Source organism: Anopheles aquasalis, chromosome 2 (assembly GCF_943734665.1).
Source record: "Anopheles aquasalis chromosome 2, idAnoAquaMG_Q_19, whole genome shotgun sequence".
NCBI lineage: Eukaryota > Metazoa > Arthropoda > Insecta > Diptera > Culicidae > Anopheles > Anopheles aquasalis.
The window spans coordinates 54,325,647-54,343,282 of NC_064877.1; the positions used below are offsets into that span (position 1 = coordinate 54,325,647).

General features: G+C 43.0%; 2 protein-coding genes across 8 annotated transcripts in view; one reads left to right on the forward strand and one right to left on the reverse strand.

Annotated features, from left to right (window-relative positions):
* Positions 1-1,278, reverse strand: part of LOC126578071 (E3 ubiquitin-protein ligase lubel) — a 21,221-nt gene extending 19,943 nt beyond the window's left edge. For all 5 annotated transcript variants that reach the window (XM_050240286.1, XM_050240295.1, XM_050240306.1 and 2 more), the window contains exon 1: positions 797-1,278. In XM_050240286.1, coding sequence (XP_050096243.1) covers positions 797-802 — 6 coding nt within the window. In that variant the 5' untranslated portion in view covers positions 803-1,278. The remainder of the gene's footprint in view (positions 1-796) is intronic.
* Positions 1,279-3,452: 2,174 nt separating this feature from the next.
* Positions 3,453-17,530, forward strand: LOC126579213 (uncharacterized protein KIAA0513). Of its 3 annotated transcripts, none has more exons than XM_050242610.1 (9): positions 3,453-4,772; positions 12,140-12,305; positions 12,421-12,534; positions 12,670-12,990; positions 13,104-13,357; positions 15,069-15,258; positions 15,341-15,683; positions 15,751-15,845; positions 16,359-17,530. In XM_050242610.1, exons 1-9 carry the CDS (start codon positions 4,464-4,466, stop codon positions 16,427-16,429), a joined length of 1,863 nt encoding a protein of 620 aa, XP_050098567.1. In that variant the 5' UTR covers positions 3,453-4,463; the 3' UTR covers positions 16,430-17,530. The 3 variants fall into 3 exon arrangements, with proteins under 3 accessions (XP_050098567.1, XP_050098577.1, XP_050098586.1); XM_050242620.1 differs by having other exon boundaries at positions 12,140-12,260; XM_050242629.1 differs by having other exon boundaries at positions 12,140-12,260; positions 12,424-12,534.
* The last annotated feature ends 106 nt before the right edge of the window (positions 17,531-17,636 follow it).

Here is a 17,636-nt window from a genome sequence, read left to right on the forward strand (position 1 = left end):
TAACTCAATCAATGAGCATGGGTATATTACACCATTCTGCATTAAATTTCGCTTACTAAGACCATTATTGGTTGTAGTGGCATTGGAAATGGAGCATTTTGTATTAATTATTTCTAATATTATCTCAGAAAAGCACTGAAAAAGCACAAGCACTGTCTGCCTTTCTTGTCTTTGACCACCAGTTTCCGCATTCCAACTCTCGTGCTGGCAAATGGCAAGGGGCACATTAATGCGTCTGCGTTGTCGGCGCCTGAGTATATCACTCAACACCGAGCATCCCGGCGTCAACCAACTTTCCAGCTAACTGCGCCAGACGGCTGCTGTGAGAATGGCCTGATGACTATTCTGAGTAGCGAAGTGTCACTGTAACGGCGTTCTCTGCCTTGCTCACTGGTGTATTTCTTCTGCCACTTCTTCTTCTTCTTCTTCTTCTTCTTCTTCTTCTTCTTCTTCTTCTTCTTCTTCTTCTTCTTCTTCAGTTCTTTCGGCGGTCATAACGCACTGTTAAGAGCGATTTGAATCCCGTACGATCGTTCACAAACCGCCTGGTGGCCTGGTGCGAGCGCCTGCACCCAGTATACTCTCCGAGAGTAGTAAGAGCGGTTCACCTAAACTGGTACCGGTATTCTATTTTTAATATAAACTTAGTGCAAACATTCACATAACGCACACACACAGACACAGACACATGCGGAAGCCCACATACAAGCACACTCATCTACACGCTCACAAGCGCTGTCTGCGCTGTAGGTTTTACGGGGACACCCATAATTCCGACCCGCCCAGTGCCACTTACACTCATTGCAATCGCATAGCCGTCCGGTTGAACCGTTTTCCCGGGAGCAGCACTATATTAATAAAATGGCGAACTGCCGAATTGATTTTCACTTTGCGGTGACTTTGAAAATGCTCCTTTTTCCGATGATAAACTGCGGACAATGGATCCTTCTGATGCACCGCAATGGTTTGCTAGTGATCCTTCGATTAAGCCACTGATTGATCGCAATTCCGATTGCGTGACAAAGGACTACAACCGCCACTTGCTCATCAGTACACGTGGCCACCGGGTTTTTTTTTGCCTCTCGTCACGGACGTGCAGGTTTTCCAGCAGAATTTCGATAACTGTTGATGCGATGATTTCTTAATTCCTCACTCCAACTGCACTGGCAACGGTCACTTGCAGTAGAAAAGGGAACACGTTTTTATATAACTTCACCGGGGCCCGGGGCTGGCCGAGAGCTTACGGAGCCGCTGCCGAACACGAGATTTATGCGCGCCGACGTCCAACACTTGACTGAGCTGTTCTACTGAAGCTGTGAGCCAAGACCAATCAGAGGGAGAGAGAGATTCTTGGTGAGTGGTGGCCAATCGGCGACTTACGGCAGGGCGGTCAGGTTGAGCGAAAGTTGACTTTTCTCTTTCTTGCGACACATTTTGGGTGCACGAACGCTAGGATGTGTTGACTATTTTGCAAGGAGTATTGTAAATTAAATTAGCATTAAATATTTAGATTAAATTGAAAGCAGCCCAGTCAGGTTACTGAATAATCATCAGTCATATCACTGAATAATCAATAGCTTATTAATTTTTTTTAAAAGTGTTCTTAATAGTTCTGCTTAGATAAGCTTGTCAACGCAATATTTTTATGTTACGCAACATGTTTTTAACCAAACGGCCCACAACACGGATCCCATTGTGCTCCGTGCTCCCACAAGTGAGTCGCAGAGAGCGATTGTTGCGCGGAGCATTTACTACTTTGGACTAAATTTAGCCGAACTTTAACGCTTGACTTGCGTTTGCGACGGGGCGGGTAAGCGTAGATCATGTTTTCGGTCGACAAACAGTTGTTGCACATTTCGACAGTGCGGCAGTCTTTTGCGTCACTCTTGGCATCCTCGTCCCTATACACAAACACACATGTGTGCAGCGAGTCAAAGCAAGCGATGCAAATAAAGGGAGTGCAAACCATGGAGCGGATGATGGAGACGCATGGTCTTTTTGCTTTTTTTCCGTGTTTTAAACGTTTTACATCCTTTGGATATAAGAACTGGACAAATAAATGCTCTACATATCAATGATACGAAAGTACTAACGTGTGTTGCTTTAAGGGATCAATGGACTTTGGAAAAAGATTTTCAAAAACAGTTAGAAAAGGCTTTATTTTTCATTCGGATCTGATCTCAAATAAGTAACAGTAAATGTTAATTGCTGAGACTTCTTGGGAGAGGAAGAGAGATCCTTCCCGGTTTAACATTGGCGAGTCATTGACAGCCAAACCTAAACTTGACTCTGTCACTCGTCACTAGGTCGTTGCCTATTTTCCGCGACCCGCAAAACGTGAGCAGTTTGGCGCCCACCGTCTCGCCACGTTGCTACAGTTTGTTTTTATGACCTCATTCGTACCTCGTACAACCAATACATTAGCACAGATAACGCCCACGCACACACTCCATCGTGTGCGCTCGCTCTTGCACAAACACATCCATTTCAAAGCAGAGCGTTCGGAAGAGTATCGGGTTCTCGCGAGTACGCCCGCGCATCCATTTGGCATGCTTGCCGCGTTGATTGACGGATCAAAACAAACGCCGAAGCGAAGCTGCAGCAACCTGCCGCCACTGGCTGTACGGGGTTGCCTCGTGCTCTGTTCGGATCCGGCCAGAACGCCGGCAACGTATCGGTTGTGGTGTCAACAGCCAAAGGGATGCGTTGGTTAGTGGGAGCTGGTAGTATCCGTTGGTGTTAGTGATTCGGTATTTCACTAAACCAAGTAGTGAGAATCAGTTTCCTTCAGGCTTGGGTCAGAGACACCCTGTATTCAACGAGCGCTTGTGACAAGACAACTTAAAGTTTGACATATTGTCATCGCGTTTTGGAAAAAAATACGTTCACTAAAAATAAATTTTATGTTTTACTCTACTACATTAATTTGTATTTAAATTTTTTTTGCTTGTTACAGTTTACCTTACTTCGAATTAGTTTTTTTTATCTAATCTGATCTTATTCCTCAATTCTATGATATTGTTATGAAGTTTTAAAAAAGTCATCCATCTTTCAATTTCTAATTATTCGGTTATTGTCCCATTACTTGTTGAGCATTTCTTCCATTCTCGTAATGTTTTCCACTTAAACATATTTAACCTTCGATTCATTCCTTATTGTTTATCATTTTTATCTGCTTTTTGTCAACTTAAAAACATATTTAATATATTTTTTGTGCATTTAAGCAACATCTCAGTCCGAATTTGGGGAAGAAGAATCCTCACCATGTCCCGGCATGTGCCACATGCTACCATGCGCGTGTCTTGGTGCGATACCGAATGCGATGAGTGTATTGCCCTCGAACATCGTTTTCACCGCAAATTTCCAACGAATGTGTTCCGCGGTTCCAGTCGGGTCCGCAGTTGTTTCGTAGCTTTTCCGTAGGTTAGACGTGTACTGGGTGGAAACTTTCCACTAAGGCCGCCCGCCGGGGGTTGGGAAGTTGGTGCTCATTCGTGTTCTCACATCGTTCCTTCCGACCCCAGACTCTCGCTCTCTCGCCACATCTCTCTGACCACACTTCCCTTTTCCCTCGGTTGACCTCTACATTCTATTCTCTTTCCGGAGTTCTGACTCGCGTTCGCTAAACTATCGAAATCAATCATAGGAGTAAGCTTCGGTATGAACTAATCACCGGAAGAAGGTCCTACTTGTGTGAGCCTTATCCTGTTGCTTCGGTTAGAATTTATTATTTCACAAGGGTCGAGTGAAAATCGCGTGTGACTCCAGGATCCATCCTTTCCATCGTCGCAGTGTGAGGGTGTTTGTGAGCTGGACCGGTTTGTGACATAATGCGGTACCCATCGGTTTCTTCGGGTTTCAGACGCAAGGGCCAGTGTTGAGACTGAACTATCTCGCTATCACAATAACACACGACATGACCCGGGCGACGCAAGTGAGTTCTTGTTGCGGATGTCATCGTCCTTCGACAATAACATAAAAAAAACTCCAGCATAATCTTTCCGTTATAATGAGCTTGAGGTATCCCTTAGAATGCCCCAGCACCAACCTTGGTAAAAAAGAGGATATTCTTTATGATGCGTCGAGTGTTGTACTAATAAACCTACAAATTGCTCGCATCTTCGGCTGACTAATAAACCAAACAACGCGTTGTTTCTGTTGCAAAGAAGTCCACGTGCCTATACACTAGAGTGAGTTGTTGGGTCAACAAAGTTGCTCGTCCACAGGATGTTAAGAATGGCCTTTAAGTTTAAGTGAGTTGCTGTGTACGTGAGTGTTTATGTGTGTTAATAACTGTGTTATGGTCCATCCGGGCGATATTACTGTGCCTGTTTGCGTGTTGTTTGTACAGCATTAGGTCCGGAGTGTTTCCGGCCCGGTGTACTGCAAACTAACCTTCAAAATCTGCGTGTAGCGAGAGAGAGAGAGAAAGATAGAATCGCCTTATACGAGTACAAGAATCGATGGATATGTCCGCTCCGATAGCCAACCTCCCTCGGCACCCTCGCCTTGGTGGTCAACGGAATGGAGGCAACACGGTCATGACAGCGGACAATATGCGCGAATCGACCGTTGACAGTGAAGCAGCCAGTGCCTCTCTGGCAAACGGTTCCAGTCGCGATCGGCGCACGGATGGCGGTCCCGATAGCCCCCGCGATGCGACCACAAATCGGATTCGATCGTTTATGGGCCGCACACCGAGTGCCATCAAGTCCAAGTTTCTGTCCGTGCTCGGCAACAGCACCGAGATCATTAATGGTATCTCCAATAAGGTGAGTTCACGATGGCCCTCCGGTGACCTTGGCTATCGAGGCGTCTTCGGACTTCGGCAGCGCGCTGTTGTTCGAAGGTGATAGCGTAAGGTGAACGGAAAATACATAATCCGTACCGGTGTCACTAATTAGCGTAAGTGGACACGTCCATTGCAACTAGCGGATGGTTCACGAGCACGTGTTCTGATTGCATTCTTTCATTGGAGGCCATTTGGAGGCGCTAATTGAATCAGCTGATTGATACCGGTGGACGGGACGGAACCGGCCTCAATGTCTGATGCTAGCACGATGTTCGTTGACTGAACCTTGTGTATGTTTCTTCATTTTAATCCAACCAACTACCTCCAATCCACTACCCATAAATATTTGAATAATTAAATAATATCATTTATAGAACAAATTCAATAATAGAAACTCAGCCAATAGTTTGATTAGAACAGAACAAGTTATGCTCATGTTACATTATCGTATTTATAATTAATATGAAAAACCACCGCCATACCACTGTTAAGTAATTTTAAATCTCACACTGTAAAGAATTTATTTGAAAATGCAATGGTCTGTTTTCAAAATGTTTTAATTTATATTGAGTAAATCTAAAGTAATCTGTTTTTTACAAATAAAGTCTTGCTGAGATTTCCATTAGATCGTACAAATATTTTCAAATATAAATATAGCATTCATTTGTTCTGCACAAACTCGTATTACATTTCCAATTAATAAATTATCTATAAAATGAAGATAATTAATCTTTGTACTTGTAATTCGATTATGCATTGTTTTCTTGGCGACGTTATACTTCTATACGTGTATATTTTCAACAAAACAACAATGACATCGAATTGAATGTATCTTATGATATAATATTGTTTAGTTTAGTATAGAATAACTTAAATAATAAGATTCTGTTGTTAATACGGTTCGCAATCTTAGATAACAACATTCCATATCTTGTATAAAGTACGAGTATAAGAGCAATGAATTTTTGCAATAAAGTTTTTCGAGTTATTCATCATGCAAATACTGAATTAAGCTGCACGTTTAGATGCTATATTTATTATAGCTCTCAGACAGCCAAACCAGCAACGAATGCCACCTGAAACTAGAGTTTACGATGATGCCCATGACCCTTCAAATCCATTTTCCTTCGCCGTTGCTGATAGCGAAACGGATTCAGGGCCGACCGCTAAAAAGGTTGGAAAATCTTGCTTCAGCCAGTGAGAATCGGTGCCAAGCTGGCTTTCGCTAGTTCCGATCGTGCTATACTTGTTGGTAGCTTGGGTTTACCGCTTCAGCACTTATCAAGCCACCAACCAACGAGGGAACAACCGCTCGTCGGTGGGCATATTGAGTGGGCCGCTCGAGACAGTGAAGACTCGAGACTAGTGCCTCGTTACATTCACCTTGCCGGCTCGTGAAAGCGTTGATTGGATTTTTTCATTAGTGTTTTATCAAGGTTTCTGGGTGGAAAAAAGACATGCAAACTATAGCATACCTTGCACAGACAGAAGTTTACAGTCAGTTCTGGTGCATCGAACTGAACTCGTCACTTGCTGAGGGACCGGCAGCTGCATTGAACACCTGAAGTGATGGTGTGGCTTGGTGATGGAAGCGGAATGAGTATTTCGAGAACCAACGATTTCCAATGACAACCAAAACCAATTTACTTTCATCCGCTCGGTGATGAATTATTTATTTCAGAACCAAACACGTTATAAGTTGAGACAGTGACAGCACGTCGAACGAATGATAAAAGTCCACTCTCTGCCAGGCCAGTCATCCGAGCTGCGGTCCTAAAGTCACTCGGGAAAACGATTATTCCAGATCAACGCGCGCGCTCGTGCTTGTGCCGTGCCTGACTGACTCTGGAACACCGTCTGTGGCCACAAATCCATTCCTAATCAAATCACTCACTGAAAATGTGGAAAATCAATCGACACCGTTCCGGGGATTCCTCACCCAAGCTGATGAGGGTTTCCAGATTATCGCAACGCTACCCTTTACACCCGATAAAAAAGCTGGCAAACAAACGAATCATCATAATCATGCTGCAATGTTGGCGTTACGAAACGCTTTGGATTTCACTCTCACCTGGGAGGCAAGAAATCGATCTTGACTCATGGCCTCGACCTGTCTGCGGCCTAACTGTATCCTACCAGCTAGCAGCTGCTGGTAGTGAACGTCGGAAGTGGCTCACCTTTTCCGTGGGGCTTTTATCCAAGGGTAGCAAAGGTAAATCACCTGCTTTTGGAAGGAAAGCGGATGTCGAAGCATAACATGCCGGCCTTGCACAGGCAGGCAATTCCCGTTATCGATTGGTTTCGATGAGGCCCTGAAACTGTCGTGAAACTGTCGGCTGTGTTGCTGTCCAAGCTGATGACATTACTTTTTAGTATCTTCGTCACGCAAGCACCACCACCTGCGACCAAATTAGTACACAGCAAATGCTTCTGAAGTATGTAAATCTTATTTCCTCTGTTTCGTTTGAAATGGATTAAATATTCAACGGTAGAAGTTTAATGAAAGGACGAAAGTGTGCGCAACGATTCCTGTCCTCAAATACATCCCATCAATAAGGCGTATCTTTCAACTACTCTCCACTGAATTTCGATATCCCTTTCCAGGATTTCGATTTTCGCATACAATTCGCCATAAATTATGTGGGCGTACCGTACCGTAGAGGGTGGTATCGATTGCACAAGGAATCAGCCATAAATGAATGAAAATGCAAAGGGAGGGGCTGTGGTCATAAATAAGCCGCAATCAGCTGATTTCCACCTTATTTGAGCTGGAGCTGAATTATTCTAAGCCGTTTGAAGAATCGATCGCGAGCGTTTGCGAAATGAAATATTTTGTGTATTAGTAAGACGATGTCTTCGCTTCATTTTAATACCAACTTTGGAAGGATGCTTTTGATAATTGCTTAGTAATTGTTAAACTTGTTAATATTAGAATTACATTGTTAAAACAGTAAAAATCAAATATCTACATCCCTATTAAACTGCATAGTTTGAGGAGTTGGTAACTGAAATGAAAATCGTTAAATAACAGATTAAATATATCAGAAACTTAAAAATATCTTGAAGGGGAGTAAAAGGAAGGAAAGGAGTCATTAATTAAAATATTTATCACCAGAAACTAAGCAATTTATTACAGATGAAATTATCTGATTTTAACATCATTTTTCCATGTTATTTTTCAATTTAAAAAGAACAATTTTAATGCACTTATTACTAGCAACTATATAAAATAACGTTTGAAGTTAGTTTATTGTGACATCGACATTACAAGAGTGTAGGCAACTGTGCGATAATTATCGTTATTTATAAAGTGTTTGTTAATGATAATTATCTTAATGGCTGCATTATGAAACTACTACTACAGATAATTACACGGAGTTACCCCATTATCCTTGGGGAACGTCTTTATCTAGCACCAACTGCGAACCAGTACATCCAACCCAGATACATCCTCGTAGCTGGATGACCGCGATTTACAGGACACATTGGCAGCTAATTTGAAAACAAATTGCCTCAGTAGTTGCCACCGTAATTCACAACTCTCAACGCTTTCCACACGGCCACCAGCACCAGCACCGAAAACAACCGACTGCGTCAAACGTGCCTGCGGATGAGACGGCGTTGTGCGTTGGTTTACCGGCAGCGATACCTGCACCGTCCGGGCCTGGCCTGGCCTGGCCTGGCCTGGCCATCGTGCTCCCTGATAATGTCGAATGTAGCACGCGCTGCATAAATTATGTATCGCTTAAACAAAACACTATTCATTTGGGGTCGTGCTGCGTTTGAGGAGAGGAGAGGACACCTCGCTGGGTGTCAAACGATTCCCCGGTGTGCAGTTGTCGGAGTGCCACGTGCGCCCCTGTGAACCGTGGCTCGATGAAGTGAGCAATGCCGCGCTGAACGCTTATCGCCATGGATTCAATAGCATCAAATGAGGAACGTGAAGGAAAGAAGGGGGGGGGGGACAATGGAAATAACCGGCCGTCCTTAGCTTCGTCTTTTGTTATCTTTACAGCCACGGTTCACAATGTTCACCATGGAAAAGCTCCCCGAAAGCACGGAATTTATGGTGCGGAAAAGATGAGAAGAAAAAAGAATGTACTGTGGCCTGGCCACGCGGTGCAGAGGCCGTAGCTTACGACTTTTCACAGATATTGATCGGTGTTTACGGCGTTCGGAGCCATACGGCCGGGACCTTGGGCTTCGAGCGTGAGCACAGTAGCGTCAACCTGCCCGTCGGCCCTTGGTGATTACGACGATAGTGTGCGAAGACGTGAAGACGCGCTGCTCGAGAATTGGCTGTTTAAAGGATGGATAAGTGGTTTTCCATCGTTTCAAGGTGAGAAGCTCTCCTCGGTTGCTTTCGAGAGGTCCTCGGTCGGGTGGTGGCTCGTGTCGATGACATTTTGGATGCAGCACAATGCGGCAGAATAGCCGAACAAGGAGATTGGCCAATCCATGATACAAGGGCCAGCCGCAAGCCACTCTGTGAAAAGGATAACAATCGGTGTCATGTACACCATCGTCTCGCTTGAGCTTTAGTCTTTGATTCACTTATTTTGTTGTTCATCCAAGATCAATGGCGATCTTCTTGTTTCTTGAAGGTTATGCGTACTTTAACGGACAAACTTATGCGTATAGATCATGTTCAATATTACAAATTTTATTAAAACCAAAAGCCGGTGATACATGAAGCGTAAACTCTAGCGTAAACTCAGAATGTAATGCCAAAAAGTTTACGCTTCGTGTGGCAGGCATAAAGTTTATACCGAAACGTCAAATGCAATTACATTCGGGCACCTGCAATTACACTATGCTATTACATCAATTACATGTGTTTCTGGCCACAAAAAACATAAATCGACGAGATAAGTTGGTTTATGAACATCTTTTTATATATTTTAAGATGTTTTTGCTATATATTAGCGATTGTAGAACATTAAATTCTTCATAATGCTACGCTTCATGTTGGTGTTGAGTTTACGCTTGCTTTTACGTTCGGTTTTACGCTCCGTGGGCCTATAATCTTTTTGACATAAGCATAATCTTTTTGGCATTACACTCTGAGTTTATACGAGAGTTTACGCTTCATGTATCCACGGCTGAATAGTTTTTGACATTAATGAAATATTAAAAATTAAACATCTTTGAACAACGATTCAAAATTCTTTACAAAATTCATAATACCATAAGTTAAAGGTATATTATGATAAATTCACAATACTGTAATTAGTAAATCAATACAACGCATAACACACTGGGTGTTCCAAAGTGGTCAATCTTCTGCAACATTTGTCTGGTGCACCCTTGGGCTTGAGAAAACGATTCCATAAATGGCGTCCTACCGACCGACACGACCGACAAATTACCACGTCGCTTCCCGCTGCATACCACTTGCCGTGGTGCCGTGCTTGCGACTCGGGACTCGAAAAATGTTTATCCAGATGCAAAGCTTCCTTGGTGTGTTCCTAGTTTGTCGCTACTACCGGTACAGTGCGCTGTTCTGGGCATAAAGGCATTTTCTTTGTGTTCTGTGTTATCTAAACCTCAAGCCGCGTGGATGCAGAAGCCGGCTCCTGCCCACCCGTAAAACGATTGAACGAAGCTTTGCGAACGTGACGAGTACATTATTTCTCAATCGCTATGATCGGTTTCGGAACTGGGTCAAAAACGTGTACGAATGTGAGACTGAAGTGACCCTCAGTGCCCGAAGATGGAGAACGACAGCCATGAACATGAAAGAGGATGGATCAGCACTCTGTCAAAGCGCATAAAGGGAGTAGGACGCGGAGCGACAACCCTTCCTTCAGGACTATCACTGTAGCGTATGGTTCCCTCCTCCGCAGATTGATTTTCAATTGAACGAATTCGAGTGGTGGCACAAGCCATTGCGCCATGCCCGGCGGCATATGTCTAATGTTTGAAGATTTCACGTCTCGTAGGATCCTGTTGAGTGAAGGCAACTGTAGATCGTTTGTTGAAGTGAAAAATCGTTTTTCCATTTACTGGTTGGTGGACGGATTGTGGCCTTGGATATGGATTCTGATTGCGTTACAACGGCCAATCATCTCTCTTCGTTGCATATCCTGTGCTTCTGAATAATGGACACTATCATATAACTGATTGACTTTCCTTGGGTTAGGTCAATTGTATTTACCCAATGCAGCAAAAGCTATTTACTTAAACTGTTATGTTAGCAAAAACTAAAGCAACAACAGATGAATAGAACTGATATCGTATTCCATGTTAAAATGCGATGCAGTTGGTTGGAGCAATGCATTGTGCAAACAAAACATTCTTGAATGGTTTGCGTTAGAACAAATAGAGCATTCAACGTTGCATACTCTTCATGTTGCTAATGTTGCTTCAGTTGTAAAGAGTTGATATAAAACATCAAACAATGCGAACCATTTACAAAACAATGCAATCTAAAACACTAATGGCAGTTTTTATCTAGTTTGCAGTTATAAAATGCAAACATAAATCATTTTGCTTTGTGATCTATGAAAAATAGTTCTAAAGAAATATCGAAAAAACGTTTACCAGATTAGTAAAATGTTGGCGGATGTGTTCATTTACATCGTTCAATGTTTAAAACTGCGTTCAAAGATAGACAAATCATTCTTTGAATAGCAAAGTTGTTCAGAGAAAGTGCAAGAAGACTCGAACTATTAATTAATTCTCAAGTGAATCATTGAAAGCATATGCCATTTAAATATTCAGATTTCAAATTACTTTTACGCATTCCTTTGATTTTGATAAATCCTTTCCCCTAAACAACATATTTTTACTATTGAAATAAATTATTCTTTCCTGACTAATCTCTTTGCGTTACGTAGTATTGGTTGAAAGTGGTTTCTGATTAATATTGCTGATGAATTCCTTTTGATTGGGTTAGTAGATGGATACATTCCGCGAAATTTAACCGAAATATAAGGGTAATTGATATCATTTAAAAAAATAAAGTATAAAACAAATGACAGAATCCATAAAGCACAGTTGTTTTAAATTATATCAAAAAATAGATTACACTAGCTTTAACAATATTTATTTAAGCAAATTTGCAGTGCCGAGAAAGGTCCTTTTCCTTTCTCTCAATTCGATCGACTCGTTTGTAATGCCGAAAGGTTATCATTCGTCACTGGTATGTCGCAAGAATAACAACGATTATGAATGCTCTGGATTGCGTAAACCACTCGCCCCCTATTTGTGATTTTTCCTCCGTTAGTTAACGCATCTTGGCGTGGGAATTCCGACCACATTACCACCAGTGAAATCGATGTGAAAAAAGCATTTCTTTCATTTTTTAAAATGTTTACAAGCCCGTCTTCTCGCTACCCCGCACAGATCGATGCCGCCCTCAGCCTTACGTCGTCGTCCGACACGGAAACGACGGCCAACCGCAACCAGATGAAGGTGGACGATATGCTGCGCCGGAAGTATGAGTCCTCCAACATGAAGCATCCCGGTTGGTATGCCCTTCCCGAAGGCGATGGCCCCGTAGTTCCGTTTGGTAGTTGTTTTCCTCAATTTTTGCTTCTTTTGCTCTCGATGATGCTGCACTCCCGCTGCAATTGATACTCGCGCAAATAACTGATCCCTCTGCCGATTGTCTTTTCCCTTTCCAGCAGACGATGCCCGGGTTGAGCATCAGATCGACTATGAGCTGCGCCGCGCCAAAGAGCGACGTGCCCATGAGGAAGTGCTGTCGGGCCGTTACCGGAATCCTGCCTTCTCGCACCGTACGTATATCCGGGGGATTCTCGGGAGTAACGCAGCAGCCGTTGCTCTCGGGTTTTGCTTGGTTCAAATTGAATTTAATGCGAGAAAAACTATTTCGTTACCGTGTCCGGTCCTCCTCCCCGGCCAACCAGTAGTGCTGCCACATGCCAGCACACCACCACAACCGGTGCCAAAGCCAACGCCGATGCCGGCTACGTCCGAACGTCCAGAACGGCCACCATCGCACAGCATCAGCGGTGACCTTAGCCATAGCAACTACAGCAATGCCTCGTACTCTGTGGAATCGAAATCACCACAACCGCCCTCCGGTCCCGCACCGCGACTGTTGATGGCGGACCTGGACGCTGAACTGGTGGTCCCGATGCGACCGACGACAGCCCTCGTCGCCACTCCGGAGCCCATTGCCGGCGCGATGATGCGGGACTTTAGTCAAACCGTAAGAGATCCACCGTTGGGTAAGTTTAGCCAAGCCATCCGCCAGCCACCAGGAGTCCACTCCCAGGAAATGTGTGGCACGATTTTTTCTCATTTTTCTCCCATCTCTTTGCGGCGTTCGACGTGGTATTAGGTATTCCGAGCAGCGCCTCAACAAGTGACAATGAGTCGTGCGCTTTTAGCGGCACGCTGGAATCGTCCGAGCTGCGAATGTGGATCCGTTCGGAGTCCGAGAACTCGGTACCATCGTGGGCTTCGTCCATCAGTCTCGACAGCCAGTCGGAGGAGGCGGTGCTTGACTTCATGAAGCGGTTCGTCCGGATACTCTTCCACGACAGCGGCAGCGTGACACTGCAGCTAAAGTCGGACTTTGGCCAGTACGCACGGGTCAGTATCGGAGTCAGGGGGGGTTAGGCTTGGTCGTCAAGACCAAGTATTTCATTCCTTGTATGGTATGCTGCACGAAGAATGTCATCGATGGCGAAATTGTTAAGAGCATATTAATCCACCACCTGTCAGCATGAAGAGCCTTCTGTTGCTGGTTCGCTTAAGGGGGGACTTTGGTATTTAATTTTTATTTGTGACACATCCTTTTATCGTCTTTCCCTGAAAGCTGATCCTTTCAAGAGTATTGTGTAAAAGTTTTGGATGAATCAAGGAAAAACTGGCAAAGATACAGATTTTCGAAAATCCGTTACATACAAGGCTCCATGCAGCTCGCTACTTTGAAGAGCGTTTCCCAAAACCAACGTTTTCAAAGTCGGTGCCCATCGTACCGTAAAAACTACTGGGCCGATCGATTTGAATTATTTACACATAATCTGTACACTTTTTGCTAGGTAGCCCCGTCGAGATACCATTAAAATTGTTTATACTTTTTTTTTAAACAATTCTATAAAGTTCATTTTTTATGGCAGAATCGCAAAAAGCATCACTTTTTCAACTTCAAAAATCTGCCAAAAATCGAAAAATTGGAATATTAACAACAAACTCTCCAGGGTTACCTAGATAAACTTATAACCTTTCTAACGAATATCGATTTGTATGTTTCAGATGATTCGTCATGTCGCTACGATGGACACCGTAGAAAGTAACTTTTCCTCGACACGCCTACCAAATTTGATGCCATGGATTCATTTTTCAATGAATGTTACTCAAAACTATATCAAAAATTCTTCAAAAGTTGTAGATTAATATGCCGTTTATTTGCATAAATAAAGTTGAATGGTTACGTCACAAAAAATCGTCAAAAAAAGGCATTTTTTGGGCCCGAAAATACCAAAGTCCTCCCTTAAGGGAGGCTAACGCTAATTCTAGTCAGGAAATGGTCCATTTTTGAAGATATTTCGTGAAGAAACTATTCAACTTATGCTTTTTATCTGAATGTCACACTAAATTATAACATTTGAAGAATATTTGAGGAGGATTTATAAAAAACTTCATACGTGGCTTCAAATTTGGAAAGGTGTTTCTGCGAAAATGTAATTTTTCCAGAGCCTATCATAATAGTTTGACAGTTTGATACGGCATCTGAAATAGGCAAATCAGTCGTCTTTTCATAGATCATGAGTTTATCCAGGTAGCCCCGTCGAGTTTTTGTTGAATTTTTATTTTATGGACCCTTGGCAAATTTTTGAAATTAAAAAAGTAATTCTAATTGCGATTCTATCTTTTAAAAAAGTTGGTAAAAACACAATACACGATTTAAATGGCTAAATAACCAATTAAATGTGACAAACACTCATTAAATGTGCCAAATATCTTGGTGGGGCTACCAATTACGTACCAAACACATCCTTTCTACCCCCACCCCTCCAAGATAATAAAAATATAATATAAGTTTCTGGTACATTGAATGGGTTATTTATTCATATACATTTCTATTACCTAAACCTCTGAAACTATGCAATTTGATAGAGATGTAGATATTCTTTTTAAACCGGATTTTTTTCCGACAAACCAGCTGCTAGTTGGCGGCACAATTGCTAAGTCTAGGATAAGAATCATATGATTGTCTTCCACAAGCTATACGTTTCATTCAATCCCAATAATATGATTCTCCATTTTCTTCGTCTTAATCGTCCCTTCTTATCCGCAGACAGAGACAGGCCGGCTATGGTTTTCCCGTCTAGTGAACGCGCAACGAGCCAAGACGAAGCGTGTCGACGAGTCTACGTTCTACTCGCTGATACAATACTTTGCGATTGTGCTGTTCGAGTGTGCGGAAAGTGAGGACTTTTCTCCGGCCAAAACTCTTATGAACATGTGCTTTACCTTCTACCATGATAGTGAGTATAGCACCAGACGTCGTGTGTCGTTTGTGCTGACCGGAAAATGTCACATAAAACATCCTTATTCCATTGATTTCAGTTGACGTTCCGGGCTGTGATCCTTACCGGGAGTATCTGTACACGTATTTGCGCGATCAACCAATCTGGCAAACGCTGCGTTTCTGGAATGCGGCCTTTTTTGATGCACTGCAAACGGAGCGCAAACACCGGCCAGTGCCTCCGACAACGACGAAGCACCTCACCGGGAAGCCCTCCCCGACTAAACCGGAACCGGTGGTGAACGATGATGGACAACCGGGGACCACTCTGACCGTGCCGGAAATGGAACGTTCCTCGTCGACCAGTGCGTGTGATCGGACTGATCCGGCCGAGCTTCAGGAAGACAAACACTATCACCAGAATCTAAGCTTCGGACAGCTAGGGTATGTGAAAGATACTCGACGTACATCTTGGCACAAACCTAACATTCGTTTTGCTCTTATCTTACAGAAGCTTTACCTGCAACATGCACGCATTTGGTTTGTCCCGGGAACTGTGTAACGAGTTTCTTGTTAAGCAGGCCGTCATCGCTAACTTATCACCAGGTAAAGAATGCGAGCAATGTTTACAAGAGATATCAGGGGTAAAGTGGAAATTGTTCGTTGTTTTCGGTTCGGACGGATGCTTTGTTAATTTTCTGAGAAGATTTCGCGAAATAGTCTAGAATCATTCAGATTTTACGGATTTTTTTTGTCGAAAGTCATTTAATTTAAAAGGAATCGCCTTAGGATTGTGCGCTTAGTATTCTCAAAGCTACTTCAGAAGAATTGCGCAAATTGTCATGAAATACTTGAAATACTTCAGGCGGTATGACAAACTCTTTATGATCTTCTGTTCTGAAAATCGAAAAAAGTGTACGTGAACCACTCCAAATGAAACAGACCTCTAATTGCTACAAACCACAACAATTGTACTGCCATGAGCTACGTAAACTATTTTATTCAAATAAAACCCCAAAATTGTTTACAATTCCTACAACCGAAAAATTTCAATTCAAACCCTTTTCTTATACCCAATCATGATTAATCTAAAACCCACTACTCTCAATGCCATTCTAGAGCAACAAAAATTGCTTCAAGACAACGTCGATCGCATGTACCGGGAGACGGATCCATGGCGGGAAAATTAAGATCCTCGACAGTACCAGCCGGCCGGACGGTGATAATGATAGAGATAAAGGCATGCATAGCATGGAATGACTCATGAAACCAGATAGTATTTTGTGATAACCTTTTGTGATGCCCACTATCCTGGACGATACCGGGAGCAGCAGCTGAGAAATTAAGAAAGATAAACCATAGAGCATAGAGCGGCGCGTTTAACGTGTTGATGATGAGGTTGACGAAGAGCATAATTTGAAATCTCTAGTAATTCGCTTTCCTCGAGTACGATCATTCCTCGCAGACTTTTTAATCATTTTGCCCATCACTTTAGATACCGGCCGACAGTACGCAGGGTACAAGAAAATAGGGGAAAAAGCAGAAACAGAATTTGAACGATTTCTAGCGACCAGATAGAGGCATTTATGTCAACTAGCCAGGAACTAGGGCGTGCAACCAGGGTGCACCAATCTACAAGCAATCGTGCTCGGATAGGATGAGACACATTTTGTGATTAATTCGATGCGACAATAAAAGACGCAATGCGCCGTGTCAGCGATGAGCAAGCGTGGAAGGTGCAACAATCGGGATATATCATTCAAACGATTGGAGCGCAGATCGAGAGATCGTTAAACTAATCCGATGTGAGTAATGCTTTAAATAGTCTTAATTCAGGGCCCTTATCAAGCGTACCAACAAGCCCGCTGCTAACGGGGCTTGCGACGTCGCAAAAGTGACTGTAACGGCGCGAAGGATATCCGTTTGAGCATTTGTTACAGGTAGGTAAGCAATAAAGGAAAGTTATCAGCCAGTGCATTAGTCAACCGGACGGAATAATAAGAGCATAAGGGAAAGGGCTAAAAGCATCGAGACAGTGTTGTTATCAGCGTGATAAAGAAGCAAAACCAACTAACATACATCATCGTTAACTAGTTCATAAAACAGTGAGTTAAAAAGCAAAATATTATCTTAACAAAACCGATGGGGACGTTCTTCAAAAAGAAAAGTGTAGGCCAACACCTCGCAGTTCGGTTTCGCTCGAAGCAAACAAGCAGAACGTCTACAGCGTTAATCACAATAAATATCATCCAGCAGGCAGCGAGACCTCGCAGGTCTGCGGTGGATCAAGGCATTATTTCTTGTTTTTTTTTTGTGTATTTTATTATTCTACTTGTGAAAATAACTCACTCCTACGGTATTTTTTCCTCTTTAACTATTACCTCAGGTTTCGCAAAA

Bases quoted from the DNA above. Each gene is read 5' to 3' on its own strand.
- LOC126579213 (XM_050242610.1), top strand. From the start codon at position 4,464: ATGGATATGTCCGCTCCGATAGCCAACCTCCCTCGGCACCCTCGCCTT. The intron at 12,306-12,420 runs GTAGTTGTTTTC...TTCCCTTTCCAG, and splicing joins TGGCCCCGTAGTTCCGTTTG to CAGACGATGCCCGGGTTGAG. The intron at 15,846-16,358 runs GTAAAGAATGCG...ATGCCATTCTAG, and splicing joins CATCGCTAACTTATCACCAG to AGCAACAAAAATTGCTTCAA.